Here is a 15,014-nt window from a genome sequence, read left to right as displayed (position 1 = left end):
TTAACAAGAAACGTTGGGTGAAAGATTCTGAGCAGGGTAAAATTAATCAAAGAGTTAAGATAGGGTAGCTGAGCTAAGCATTTTTCTTTATGGTGCAAACTTAAGTTACTGAATGGTGTTAGTTATACTTTAACTTCCTAGGAATCTTTCAAGGAAAGAAGAGGCAGAATTTACAATAGAGATGGAATTTTCTATTTTTTTTTTCAGGTTCTAATTCGGGTTCAATCCATCATGTCATCTGGGGCTCTTTCACACTTTTGCGCCTGCGTGTCCAGAAAAAAAGGGGGGGAGTAGGGAGGTGGGTTAATCTTTATACCAAAATGGTGTAGGAGGGTCACAAATCATGCATATTATGGATAACTATATTCACATAGATGATAACAAAATAAATGATAATATGACAGTGCAGCTGGGGGAAAAAGAGAGAGAGGAAGGGGTATATGTGGTTTTAGAACGCATTCTGGGAAACACAGGGAAGGAAAACATGTATAGATACAATGCACAAAAGAAATACAGTATTTAATTCATTTCCATACATCTGAGTTTTTTTAAACTACCTAGAGTTATATTACAATGATATTGGGGGACAATGTAACCTCACATTTTTCAGTGAAAGCCTAACACATTTATTTTTAATGGCTCAGGTGTTTTAACGTAATTGTATTAAGCGTCAGTTCAAAGTTTAAAAAAACTAGAAGGAGAGGAAATCAAACAAATCCTGAAATGTGTTCCTAAAGTCTGGGCGATTGTTTGCACATTATTTCCGCCATTATCAGAGGATCTGTTCAGATTTTAAAGACATGGGGCCCAATGTTCATTCCTTCACTTAGGTGATTTGATCTATGCTCTCTGGTTATAGAGAAAGAACGAAGCCCTCAGAAAGACTCTGAGGGATTTGTCTGACTATTCAACTAGATTAGGATTATGTTTAATGTATTTAATTTATTTTTCACCCATTCTATGTTCCGTGTAGCTTCTCAATCAAGTTAATCCATAATCTCCCTCTCGCTGTAAAGATAAAAGATCTGAAAGGACAGGGTGTGAAATGTACAGACGAAGGGTCTGAAAGGAATCTGTATACTAGCCCAATCTTAGCAAGTTTGAGTGTCAAAGTGTAGGACTGAGTGAATGAGTTCGTGTATGTGAGTCTCTATGTAAGCATGTGAGGGAGTGTATATGCACGTGTGTTTGTAAGGGTGTGTGTGTGTGACTAAAGGAGATGTCTGCCTTCCTGATAGTAGGGAGGGTTTTACAGCCTCCCTCTGCACATGGGGCGATGGTCACTTGCTGGTTTGAACTGGAGTAAAAGGCTGATTCTCTGTAATTTGCAATCTTTAAATCAAGATTTGAGGATTTCATTATTCAGCCAGAGGTGATGGGCCTGGGTGGGTGAGGTTCTGCGGCCTGTTATGTGCAGGAGACCAGACTAGATGATCAGGCCCTACAGTCTAGGAAATCTCAATTAAAGTTTCTTTTGTTTCTTGCTGTTTCCCCCTAGGCGGCTTCCTAGGCAGTGAGTGGCCCAGGCCGAACACGTGAGCCGCTGGGACCCAGTCAATGTTATTTGAGCAGGGTCCCCAGGCCTTGGCGATCCCAGAGAGCAAGATGCAGAAAACCGCTTACTACGATAACTCGGGGCTCTTCGGGGGCTACACCTACAGCAAAGCCGACGCCTACAGCTACAGCTCGGCCCACCAGCCTTATGCACAAGCCGCCCTGGACACAGACTACCCGAGCTCCGCCTGCTCCATCCAGAGCTCGGCTCCCATCCGAGCCCCGACCCACAAGAGCAGCGAGCTGAATGGCAGCTGCATGCGGACCAATGGCGGCAGCCAGGCAGGCAGTCAGCCCCCGGGTATAGGCGAGCAGCAGCAGCCACCTGCGCTGCCCCCCTCCTCACCACCGAATCCCACCAATGCGGCCCCCCCGAAAAAAACCAAAGGCGGCCCCAATTCATCCAGCTCTTCCACGGCCACCATTAGCAAACAGATCTTCCCCTGGATGAAAGAGTCCCGGCAGAACTCCAAGCAGAAAAACACCTGCGCCGCTTCAGGTACCCGGCACGCTCCGCTCCCTGGGGTCACCCTTTCAGTTCACGTCCCCCCAGTCCGGCTGTACCTGGTTCCGCTAAACAGCACACTGATCAGCCTGGCCAGAGCCCCTCCCCAGCAAGGCAGAGGGGCCAATGAAGCACGGGGAGAAAGTGCCCCTAAAATCTTTGGCATGTCGACTCTGTGGCTTCTGGCATAGTTGAATGAAGGGCTGCTAAGTCAAGTCCTCTGCGGCCCGGGGCCTGTGTCACTGTAAATAACAACTCTGTCTATTAGAACCCGAATTTACGGGGTGCTTTGGTCCCCTGCGCTGTGATCGAGGCTTTCCAAGGAGGCAATGTAGTGCTACAGGGAGAGGCCACTGGACTGGAGCACCAATGTATGGTTTAAATTCCTGCTCGCCATTCGAGCCCGTCTGGTGTGCAGAGGAAAACAGCATGTCCTTACCCTCCGTCTAAACGCTTCAATCTGTCGTTTCTCCCTGACTCCGAAAGGGCTTCTAGTACGGAGCCTTTAGAAATGTAGACAGCACAGGCACTGAAAACCACATATTCCTAACACTCATTCTTGGAAAGGCCCCGAATCTTTTTTCCAGTAACGGGAGCATCTCTTCTGATCTGAAAGCGATAAAGCCAATCCCCCCCTCTATTTATTCTTGCTAGCACTTCTGCTGGTTTACAATCCTGCCATTTGGCCTTTGCTCTGGTTTGGGATAAAAGAAAGGGGGACCCATTATCCCTCCCCCTCTTTCTCCATTCAGTTAAATTGAGACTATTCAGAAATCTCCCAATATCTAATTTACTTGCACCCCTTTTATTATCCACCATTGCTCCTTATTAATGACTTCCCCCGCCTCTGGTGCTTCACAATCCGAATAAAGAATCCGGATTAAGTATCCGGATTAAGTAGCCTGGCCTGCTCTCACTTGAAACAATGTGAGTTTTGACGTTGTGCAAATTGGCAGCAGGATCCGGTGTTAGGTCTGGTAAAAAAAAAAGGAAAGAGAGAGAGCGAGAGACGTGGACAGAGGAACTTTGATATGAGGCCACTAAAGTCTTTTTGAGGAGTATCTCAGGGTGCTCAGAGTCGGGGCATATTTATAAAAAGCCAGAATAGTCTGTACTTCAACGTTAATTAATGTGATATGAAAGGGGGTTATACTGAAATCATCAGCAATCTCTGACACGCTCTTTCCCTTAAAACGGTCAGTACTCTGCCCATTAAGTCTTATTTTACTTTGAATTCCAGTGTGGTCATATCTTAAGGGCTATGTTACATCAAGTACACCTCGGAGTGGTAAATAGACACCTTTGGAAGAGAGCCGGGGAAAGCAGAACCAAGGTACACGGGATTTGATCTGATTCTAGTCAAACCACTGGCACAGGTTCGGTGTGAGTGAGTCTGCATAGACAGGGCACACACAGGACCAGTTCCTGACAATAGCAGAGTCATTTACCTCGTCAGAACTGGGACAGTGGCTTGTGTTGGTTTGGCTTGTACAGAACGCTCTTTGGAGCACTATCCTGTCCTGAGCTGGGTGCTGTGTCAGGGTCTACACAAGGATTAACCTTATTTGTTTCTCTTCCTTCAGCAGGAGACAACTGCGAAGATAAAAGTCCCCCCGGCCCGGCTTCCAAGCGAGTCCGCACTGCCTATACCAGCGCGCAGCTGGTGGAGCTGGAGAAGGAGTTTCATTTCAACCGGTATCTCTGCCGCCCACGCAGAGTGGAAATGGCCAACCTTCTAAACCTGACGGAGCGCCAGATAAAGATCTGGTTCCAGAACAGGAGAATGAAGTACAAAAAAGACCAGAAAGCCAAAGGGATCATGCACTCTCCTGTAGGACAGTCCCCTGACCGAAGTCCACCCTTAAGTGGCCCAAATCACGTAGGATATTCCAGCCAGCTTCCAACTGTAAATAGTCTTAGCTATGATGCTCCTTCGCCAACATCCTTTGCCAAATCACAGCAAAACATGTATGGCCTGGCTGCTTACACAGCACCTCTCAGCAGCTGCTTACCCCAGCAGAAACGGTACCCGGGAGCAGAGTATGATCATCACACCATGCAAAGCAGCGGCGGCTTTGCCAATCCCAATCTGCAGGGCAGCCCCGTTTATGTCGGAGGTAACTTTGTTGATTCCATGCCAGCTCCTGGCCCAATGTTCAATATCGGCCATCTTTCTCATCCTTCATCTGCTAGCGTGGACTACAGCTGCGCTGCTCAGATCCCAGGCAACCATCACCATGGACCTTGTGACCCTCATCCTACATACACAGATCTTACTTCTCATCACACATCTCAGGGAAGGATTCAGGAAGCACCCAAACTAACGCATCTGTAGTGGACTGGGACGGATTGAGAGAGCGAAATGTACTCACGTTTAAATTACCTCACTTTTCTGACGTTACAGTGTTACTTTCCTCTGAGTGCCAACCCTATTAGTGGATTTCTCTCCCCTAACAGCTGCGTTCTTTTTTTGCGACTCTAAATAAGTTAATGAAAAGGATCCTTTCTTTTATAGCTGTTTAAAGCATGACAGTGCAATATACTGCAAACCAAGGGGCTAATAATCTGATAATGATGTACTTGAAGGTAAGTCTCATAGATCAATTAGTATTAGCAGCGCGTCATGCTGAGGTGTTTTTAGACCAATTGTGAACGATAGGATCTTGCCTGCATATAAACTTATTTCAGATAATTTAATTTATGAATTCTTCAGTAATGTAAGGATTGCATTGGACTAAATGATATGTATTTATTGTTTTAAGCGAGACATTTTTGTATCACTGACTATTTATCCTCGTCTTAATGTATTTATGTGGATATTTGTAGAATTTATTCACCATAACTTCGGGAGATTGAGTCAGGTCCCTGGTGACTATTACATTTCACCTATTTAGTATATTTGGTCTGAACTAGTTGAGAGAGTAGTTTTGAACAGTTGTAACAGTGGCTGGTGTTTGTAGTTTATGTAAGGATTAAGACTGTAAGTCTTTATAATAGAGTAAAACAAACTGTGGCATCACACAAATAGCCCTAACGCCTTTTTATAAAGTGTATTTATTTCAAATTGTCTGGTGCCGTTTGAACATCTATTTAGATTTTAAAAAGTAAGCCACCTTTTAAAGTTGGAAGTGTGTCTATTTTAATAATGCAAGCTGCAAAGCGGAACACTCGGCCATTTTGTTTCTGATAAACTTCTGCATACAAAACCCTCCGAGAGGTTGGCATTTATTTATTGATTAGCCATCTCTTGCACACATTAATTCGGTGGGCTATTTTGGTGGTATTACATTCTAGCTATCTGGAACAGAAAAAGCTTAGAATGCAAAAAAAATAGAAACCATCTAATAGTGATAATTTAATTAGGGTTTCCATAGCAATTCGAGCTGCAGCTGCTCGTCTCCTTTGTTATTTATACTGTTGTCTTTATACTAACCATAAATCAATTTTTTAGACATTAGTGGAAGCCCGAGCTTAATTTCGCGCATTCAAAAAAATGAAAGAAAATTGACAATCAAATATATACAAATGAAAGGAAGCCGCTAAGTGTAGAAACTGAGGCACAATGTAGGTAAACAAACTATTCCAAGATGATCACAATAGCTTTTAGTTAGGAAAGTTATCTCCGTCCGTGTAATCTTCTGTAGCCGACATTGATACATTCTTTGTGAAAACAGATCTTACTGCCATAATTAACAGAATATTTCATAAAAGAAACAAACATCTTGGTTCCTCCTTTTTATTTAGATCACGGTGTTTAATCTCTTGCCGGATTTACAACGATTTTGTAAACGTAGAAATGGTATTAGCAATGTTAGTAACCAGACATGTCCTTCCAGGAAGACGTTATTCTTATCGCGTTTACAGATGCTCAGTTAAGATTCAGATCTTCTGTATTCCCAGCAAAATCGTCCCGACGCATCACTTTTTAGTTTGACAAGTAACTGCCGCCCCTGCGCCATCCCCTGATGACAAGACCTGGAATTCCTAGTGTGAGAAATACTTAACTCCTAGAGTTCTGGTCAACGCGGGAAATCTTTATTTTCTGATCTTTGTGTTTCACTGGACAACAATGCTTCGAAATATTATTTAGTTTTTCCTCTGTTATTTTTAAAATGTCACTTACGCTGAGAAAAGAAGTGTATCCTTTTGTTAAGTTTCAACTTCTACCCCAGCAGATTTGAATATACGTGTTGTAGATCCATCTGTAAACAAAACAGAATAAACTACTTTGATCGAAGACATATTTTAACCACTTCGAGACCGACCATTGTTTTCTATGACACACATCGATTATTTCGTCAGAAATAAGCTATTAATATTTTAAATAAATAATCACTAAGATAAATAGTAATAAACTCTATTCGTGAGTTATACAAATACGATGCTTTGTGTTACAGTTTGCAGGGAATAGATCAAAAACTGAACTGGTACATGTAGATTAGTTTTATGTTCTTCAGACGAAAGCATATTTCACTTCATCCGCCTATAAATAAAAAATGCATAATCAATGTATTCCAGTTGGCATTTTATAGTATCTTATGTTACTCAACGTGCATCTTCTGAGTCTGCGGGTGTCTAAATCTAAGTGTTGTCTACTGTTTAATGTTTGATGGGCTAGACTTCACATAGTGTCTGGGCTGGGTTATATTATTAGTTCATTTAAAATTCATGTTACCAGGGAAATGGTTATAAATACACTTCCCCATAAAAGGGGGGGTTGAAGAAATTGCTTTAGAATAAAAACACAGTGTTACCGGTGAGCGCTGGTATATCATATCTTTGTATAATCTCCTTCTCCGAATGTTCTGACTGTTGTGCGTGGGAGGTGGGGTGGTAGAGGGGTGATGTGATAAATACATTCCGTTTCTTATGGTTTCTTCTGGTAGAGGCAAATCTGATGTAACTGCGGTAGAACCTCATGGGCACAGCCTAATGATGGGAAGTAATGTTACCTGCTCTATAGTGTTGGCATTTTTACAGTGTACAAGCACCAGCAACCTAAGAGAGAGACACTTTGGCATAAGCCGTCCTTTTCCTTGGCCCGCAGTTTAAAACTTCATAAATTATACAACCCGCTTTCACGTTCAACACACACTCGGTTCCTTTTGAGCGTGCAATTAGTTGTGTGAGCCGTGGTAACCTAAATAAAACAAAACACGAGTGCAAGGACTGAGCTGTGTGGGTCTCCAAACCTTCATTCATTCCAGGAACGAACCCCTCCCCCAACCCCATCGAAACCAAGAGCAGCAAACCAGGTCAGGAAGGCTGAAGCTGGTCTTTCAATTCGTGTGGGAATCATTTCAATAACGTTTGGTACAGTGACAGTCACCGACAATTCACTAGCCCTGACCATTCATTTCTAAGCGGGGCCAAACAACCCCTTGTGATGTGCTGCTGAGAAGGAGACAAAGATGGCTTCCTTGAATGTCAGGCTACTTAAAAGTCTGACCCGAACCCCGTCGAAGTCGATGGAACGACTCCCATTGACTTTACTTGGCTTTGCATCAGGCCCCAGATGAGCTTATTATAACGGCGCTTCTTGGTAAGGATCAATTCCTGCTAAAAGAAGATATTTAGTGCGACCTCGATGTAAGCGTTTTGATTGTGCGGCCTCTTGTGTTGAGTAATAAACTAAAGTAAAAGGTTTAGAGCCAGATCCTATTCCATATATAGTCAGTAGCAAAGCTCACTGGGGGAAATCCTGGCCCCGCTGAAGTCAGTGAATGGGAGCTGAAAAGCATCTTCATTTTAAAATGTAAGTAGCGGGTAACCTACTGCCCAGTATAATCCACTTATTATTTATCATTTCAAACGGAGCTGTGCACAGGAAAAAGAACTCATAAATTACACCTTTAAGTACCTCCTCCCTGGGTGGGTTTTGTTGTTGTTTTGAATCACACACTATAGTTAGGCGACTTCAGTGGTCATAGAAACATTGAATTGCATGGGATATGCCCGTATGCTGAGGCTGATTTAAAGGCTGGACTGGTGCTTATCATCGCTTACTACGCTTAATGCTCTTTTGGTTGTAATAACATTTTCAGTCTGTACAAAGACTTCTCAGCGTCCTGATTGCAACAAAACTAAAGGAGGAGAGCGATCAGGGAACACACGTAACTATTTCATATTGTTCTGATCTATAGCCATCCAGTTAGACCCCGAAAACTCTATTATAATCCACAGAACAGGCTAAAGGAAAACGAGAACCTGCCTCTAACCCACGTCATGGAAAAATAAAGACCGATATCCCTTGTGCGTTACCAAGCAAATGCCTTTGACTGTAGGAACTGTAAAGATCAGCTCCCTCTCCCCCATTAAGATAATTTATACCAAAGAAAGAACTGGTGTCTGGGCTGGTAATAACCAGTCACTATGCAAGATTTTTAGCATGTCAACTGACCACCTTCACTAAGCGTTATTCCCTTCGTCCCACTTCATACGACTCCTACACAGCTCACATTCAACAGAAGGGACCATTGCAAAGCAGTAGAATTTTCTGCAAAGCCCTGGAAAGCAGCTAGTTAGTTTAAATGTCCCTTCGGTTGGGGGACTGGGATGGGGTTAGAGAAAAATGCTGGAGACTGACATTTCTGTAAACTACCACATGGCCGATCTGTATTTGACAAAGCTCGGAGAAATACCTATCTGTATATCCAGCCTTTTTGCTGGGGACTTTGTCATAATCTCTGTGCTAATAGCTCTACATCATTTACTTTAATATTTTATAGGCACAATTCCTGTAAATTGTTGTTTGGAAATAAATGTGGAAGTGGTATTCTTTATAGCCTGTTTGTCACGTGGTCCTCTTCTTCTGGAAACCGTTTCTTTCTGTTTGTATTTGGAGATGCATCTTACAATGGTCAATAGGAAAATAAAATGCAAGCCCACAGAAAAAGGAATAATGCATGAAACAGTTCTCTCCTATAGGTGACGCGGAGAACTTTATCCCCCCCCCCCCGGGATGATTTTATAACCGGTGTCTGAGGCTTGTATCTGTTTTAGAAATATAACTAAAATGTCTACGGTTGCAGGGTTCATCGTACTTTGAGTCTCCATCCAGTGTATTTATGATTAGCTCCCTAGCATGCTCCTTAGAAGAACGCATCAGTAATAGCCTCACACTAAAATTGGCGGGAGCTCTCCAGCTCTGAAAGCCCTGACTTTTCAAAGCCATCCTGCCACCCCCGCATTAAGTATGTACTGTCTGGGTTGCAAGCTGCCGCGCCTTTTCAATGCGAAGGCCCCGTGGAATGCTGGAACTGGCATCTCTGATGCTGGGACAGACCTTGCAACCCTCTGAAAAGGCGGCAGCAGATTTGGCACGGGCTCAAGTCTAAGGGATGGACATGGCAAGTTTTGGCGAATGGAGTTAAAATAGCGGGAGGGATCAGGGTGAAATAAATATCAAATCATTTGCACAGCAGCAACATAAAGAGGAAGCTGGAGGGAGACAACCCTGCCAAACAAAAAGTCTTAAAAATCCGTCTATTAAAAGTGTGCCAATAAGGTCAGGGTTGCAAAGCTGGCATGTAAATCGCTGTAAAACCCTGCAAAAGTTATTGATGTAGAAGGGGCTAAAGAGAGGCGGCTAATTTTAAAACCCCGGTAGTGAATTGTTTGTAAGTAATAAACCAGTGCACAAAGCAGACTTCCTTGCACTCAGCCAGCCCAGTGGAAAACCAAGGAAACCATCTGACACTGATTGGAAGGTAGACTCACGAGCAAAAGTTTAATTCAGCGAAAATTAAGCACGAACACAGGAATATAGAGCAAAAAGGGTCCCTGGGAGGGCCCAGTCTTGCTCTCCGGACTCATAATAGTTCCACTGAATCCGCTGAACTCAAGCATGATTTGGCCCTGGCTGATCCACATTCTGCAATATGCAAATTGTTGAAATTCTGCCTTATGGCTCAAATTCTGCAACAGCCTAACTTGGATCTGTTGCTATTAAAGAAAGATGTCTAAGCAGTTAAATAAAAGCTGGAAGAAGAAGAAGAAGAAGAAGAAGAAGAAAAGAGACAACGACAGTCAATTTTAGTTCTTGTCTCCTTATATTTCCAAAGGCTGCCAATAATAAGACAATGAAAGCCACTGCAAATACTCTATAGTCTCAGAAGAACTGATCTGCACAGCTTCCACTGTTCACAGTGTTTGTTATCTGCAGTGACGCTGGGTCTATCCAAGGGAACGTTTGAAATCCCTCGCCAGGAACAATAGCTCTGTGGCAGACAGGCGGCACAGAAAGCCCGTTTCTTCTACATGTGCAATTAGTGGTCCGTGTTGGTTGGCTCTAGGACCACATGCTATTATATATTTATAAACCCACAACCTATATTTTTAAAAGTCGTGAGATCGGCTAGCCCAGAGTTACATTGCCCCATGACACTTCTGGAGACTAGATATCAAGTTAATCACTGAACAGGCAACCACTCTGCATTACCAAGCGAGCAGTTGCAGTGGGAAGGCTGCGGTCCTTGCTGGGAGCGGGGCTGGTGGGGGAGGAAGGGGGGGAGTTCATCAATCACACAATGTGCACTCTTCACTCGACAGCGGTTCCTCCTACTTCAGCTCGAGTCTGGGCCAGCTGGGATTCGACCAGAAACCGCAGCCGGAGGAGACAGAAACCGAAGCTCAGAACACCGCAATCTTATTCACGGGCTGACGCTCAGCATTCAGTTTCCAGCAGGGAGGATGCAATTGAATCCTTTAGTCACAAAAAAGCGAAATGCAAAAAGTGACCCTCTGGTCGGGGTAACAGCGTCCTCAGACTTTGTGCCTCTCCCACCCCCACCCGGTAATTTTGCCCCTGAAGGCAATACACAAGTATGCCCAGGATAAGCAAGATGGGCTTTATCTATCTTATTTCCAGTCAAAGCCATTATAGGTTCTATGTAGTCAGTTGTTCTCAAGCAGGGTAGGCCTACCCCTGGGGGTACACAGAGGTCTTCCAGGGGGCGCATCCAGTCATCTAGATATTTGCCTAGTTTTATAATAGGCCACATTAAACCCACTAACTAAGTCAATACAAACTAAAATTTAATGCAATGACTTGTTTATACTGCTCTACATACACTGAAATGTAAGTTCAATATTTATATCCCAACTGATGTATTTTATAATAATAAGGTAAAGATGCAAAAATAAGCCATTTTCAGTAATAGTGTGCTGTGACACTTTTGTATTTTATATCTGATTTTATAAGGAAGTAGTTGTTAAATGAGGTGAAACTTGCAGGTACAGTAGGCTGGAAAGGTTGAGAGCCACTGCTCTAAGTGATAGCTCTGAGGACATCTTCATTGGCTCATATTTTCCTGCCTCCCATCTTACCTATAAAAACAAATCTGGAATTAAGCCAGAAGGATTTAGCACAAAAGATTTAACTAAAACGTTTCCCTTAATAAAGCCCCAAAACTTTTGGCTACTTAATTAAGGGACTCACATTCATGTACCGAAGTTAAAACGCTTAATTAGTCAATTAATTAGTCAATTATTTAATTCTATTTTTGCCTAGCTAGCTCCATGGTGGAAAAATTGTAACTGGACTTGAAAATAAACGTAGCTGTTATAGTAATTAAAAAACAAACAAACAAACAAACAAACAAAAACACCTTCCGCAGAGGTACAGACCCGGAGGTATTGCGGTGAGTCCCAAGAATATAAACCGATTTCGCTCTGATCAGCCTAAAGTACTTTGTGGCGTTTCTTTAACATAACATAAAATAAAGGAATTTCTCAATGTAGGACCTATCCAACAAATTGGCGTGTATGCGTTAACTGACAATTGTAAAGTGAGATTTTGCATTGTCTCCCTGCCACAGGGTGACCTGTGCCTTTAAGAGGGGGTGGATTTGAGTGCGCCTGTGACTGGTTAGCTGCTGTCCAGCTGGGCTTAAGGGAAAGCACCTGGGCCTTATAAAGGGGAGAGGGCGGTAGGTGAGAAGATTAAGACAGTAGGAAGGAAATAGGAGAGGAGACTGGCGTGATACGGTGAAGTTGTAGAGTGTTGGATTTCTTCTCTGGGGCTACAGCGAATAGAAGGAGCTAGGAGAGTCTGGCCTTTCAGGGACCGAAATATACCAATTAGGTAGGCTGGGAGTGGCTTCCCCAAAGCAGGGGGAAAGAGGAGAAGCCCAAGTCTGTGCTGAGACACCAGGGGTGAAAAGAGGCTGGGTGGGAAGGCTAGAGAATGGAGGATTGCCGTGTGGGTGAAGGGGAGAAGCCCCAGAATTGAGTGTTGGTGTGAATAGTAATATAAACCAATTCAGCAGGAGAGTGTCTTAAGGCCTATGGAGTACTGGAGTTATTTAAGGAGTCTTGGAAGAGTAAACCGAAGAAGAGGGCTGCAGAGTCATGCTCGCCCGGTAGGGGCGCCTCTCTGCACTCCCCTAACAAGACGTTCCCATGTCGTTAAGCCATTGGACTTGTACCACTTAATCTTTCCTCCAGATGTTTATAGAGTCCGCGTAGCAGGATAAAGGAAAGCAAAGACTCCATGTCACCAGCCTAGGTCTTATTTCAGTGACACTGATGAGAATTACAGGGACTTTCCCTAGTTATGCATAACAGGATAGTTTCTGAAGACAAGTTTTCCGTCTATGGGTGGGAGGTTCTCTGTTAGTCTCCCCATTTCACCTTCAACTATCACATTCGGGGAGGGGGGCAGAATTCTCTCTAATGCCTATCAAAGCTGCCCCAAAGGTCAGCCGAGGGAGAATGATGCACCTTCCTCAATCTGAAGAAGTGAGCTGCCTTCAGTTTGTCCATGTTTTCCCAGGAGCTGCATTTGGATTACACTAGGATGACTTCATTTTTGCTAATGCCAGTTATCCAAATGTAGTTCTTACTTTATCCAAAACTTTCCGAAATAATCTACCTCTACTGCATTTCAATTTCTTTCTCCAACTACCACTATTAACCTTCACGTCCGGGCACCTATAATTTGCTTGTACAGTGGGGTCACAACAATTCAGAGTATCGGCTAATGTTGCTGAAATGTTTATCATTAGCTTTTCATATCTACTCTCGTGAAATGTACACGGTCAGTTTTCCTGGAGAGCCACTTGAAAACATATTCCTCAGAGTAACTTCAAATGAGAATGTGTATGACACAATATAGATCTAGATCCACCAGTAACTGTCTCTGATATTTTATTTTTACAGAGAAGTTCTTTATTAGACAGTAAGGCGAGAAATCCAAGTGCGTATCTGGACTAGGGCTTTCACTTCCTAGGTTTTATGGAGAATCTATTGTATCTATGCTAGCGTGGTGTAAAATTTCCCCGGCGCTTTTCTAGGTCACATTTAAATAACCACAGTGTCAATATAAGCTATGATATTAGAACCATCAAGGATAACAGTGCAAGGAAAACACTTCTTTCAGCTGGTACCTGGAGAATGTATCCTTTCCTCTGGAGAAAAGGATTGAAACAGTTATCCGGGGGGGGGGGGAGCGGGGGAATGAAGGAGAATGAACAAAAGGACAAATGGGTCAAATTCTGAAGTACTCTGCCTCTACTAGGGAAAGCTCCCTTTGACTTTAGTGGAGGTGTGCTTGAGCAGTGCCAATGCCTCTTAAATAAGTGCCTTCACTCCAGCTATTTGTCAAACTTTCTTATTTTATGTTAATATTCATGACTCCAACTTGGCTTTGGAGTGAATTCCTTTAAATGAATTGTTTGCGAAGAGGACGGGCGCCATTGTTCGCACCTAGTTTGGTTGAGGCTAGTTCTCTGGGCGGGTGGCGCACCTGCGCGCCAGAGTCCACTTATTCTGGACAAATGCCAGGATTTCGCCTAAAAGGTTTAAAATGGATTCTGCCAGCTAGTCAATAAGCCCGACAGAAACTGTGCTCAGTGGCTTTCCAAATCCATGTTCTTTGCAGCCCTAGCACTCCCTACTGAGCTGACACTTCCTTTCCCCCAGCTGTAAGATTCCCTTCTCCATCCCTGATCTTCCCAGGATTCTTTTCCAGACAACCCCCTTTCAAGAAACCCCGTGCTTGCTTGGAGCTGCTGAGCACCTCAGACTCCAATGAAAATGCCTCCCTCACCAAACTCTCTTGATCTCAGTGAACTACGCCTGGGAAGTTTATACCAGACAGGTGTGTTGACCTTCATTATCACCATAGTCTGGATTTAAATGGACACAAAGCCAAAAACTAAATTTCCTGACCACACATCAACTGGCGGCCTCAGCTGGTTAAATATATTTTTTTTCTGGGATCATAACGATCGAATTCATAGCTGGATCCGCTGCAAACCGAAATATGAGACTCCAATTATGGTGAATCACTGACAACGTAGTTTGTAACTGTTAAAAGACGACTGTCTGTGGGTATAGAGGGAAATCTGATCCAGGAATGTGTTCACTGTAATCAAACTTGGTTGGCTGCTTTTAATATAGTTGTGCAGACACTTTTTTTTCTCACCTCAATAACTCTTGATTTAACTGCGCCACAAAAGCATTGATCAACATAGTGGTCCAGTGTCCCTACCATATTTTATTTTATAAAATGTTGAAGTAGGAAAAATATCCAAAACACTTCTGTTTTTCTGCCATCTGTGCATTAGAAAGGGGCATAACTAATGCTAAATAAACTTCAGTCCCAACTGTGGTTGAGTTGAAAGCTTAAAGGCAAAGGTTTGTGAGAGAGAACGGGGCAGAGGCCTAAGTGTTCTACTGTTAGAATGTCCAGCTACTGAAAGAACAAACACCATTTAGGTGAATGTGGGAGGACCTTTAAAAGGGGGAAAACAAACTCTTTGAGTTGCTGCAAATAACAGGAATTTTCCTTGTTGTTCAAGAGAACATAATGAAGTCCTTATTTTGAAGGGTGAAGTTGGCTAAACATTTCAGTGGACATAAGCAATGGCAAAAATGTCTAACAGAAGTTCATAACTTTAACAACTTGTTTATTATTAAATGCTTAACTTGGGCTTAAAAAAGGAAATTAGTA

At 43.1% G+C, this 15,014-nt stretch overlaps 1 protein-coding gene across 3 annotated transcripts; it reads left to right on the top strand.

Annotated features, from left to right (window-relative positions):
• Positions 1-1,557: 1,557 nt before the first annotated feature.
• HOXD3 (homeobox D3) lies at positions 1,558-4,394 on the top strand. Of its 3 annotated transcripts, none has more exons than XM_050969057.1 (2): positions 1,558-2,053; positions 3,646-4,394. In XM_050969057.1, the coding sequence occupies exons 1-2, from the start codon at positions 1,558-1,560 to the stop codon at positions 4,392-4,394; spliced, it is 1,245 nt and encodes a 414-aa protein (XP_050825014.1). The 3 variants fall into 3 exon arrangements, with proteins under 3 accessions (XP_050825014.1, XP_050825013.1, XP_050825015.1); XM_050969056.1 differs by having other exon boundaries at positions 3,643-4,394; XM_050969058.1 differs by having other exon boundaries at positions 1,606-2,053; positions 3,649-4,394.
• The last annotated feature ends 10,620 nt before the right edge of the window (positions 4,395-15,014 follow it).

This window comes from Gopherus flavomarginatus, chromosome 10 (genome assembly GCF_025201925.1).
Source record: "Gopherus flavomarginatus isolate rGopFla2 chromosome 10, rGopFla2.mat.asm, whole genome shotgun sequence".
Classification (NCBI taxonomy): Eukaryota; Metazoa; Chordata; order Testudines; family Testudinidae; genus Gopherus; species Gopherus flavomarginatus.
This window is presented reverse-complemented; position numbering and strand designations above follow the sequence as displayed.

What these genes read in the sequence shown, in the direction of transcription:
- HOXD3 (XM_050969056.1), top strand. Translation starts at nt 1,558, where the DNA reads ATGTTATTTGAGCAGGGTCCCCAGGCCTTGGCGATCCCAGAGAGCAAG. An exon ending in AAACACCTGCGCCGCTTCAG is followed by an intron (nt 2,054 to 3,642) that starts GTACCCGGCACG and finishes CTCTTCCTTCAG; the next exon opens with CAGGAGACAACTGCGAAGAT.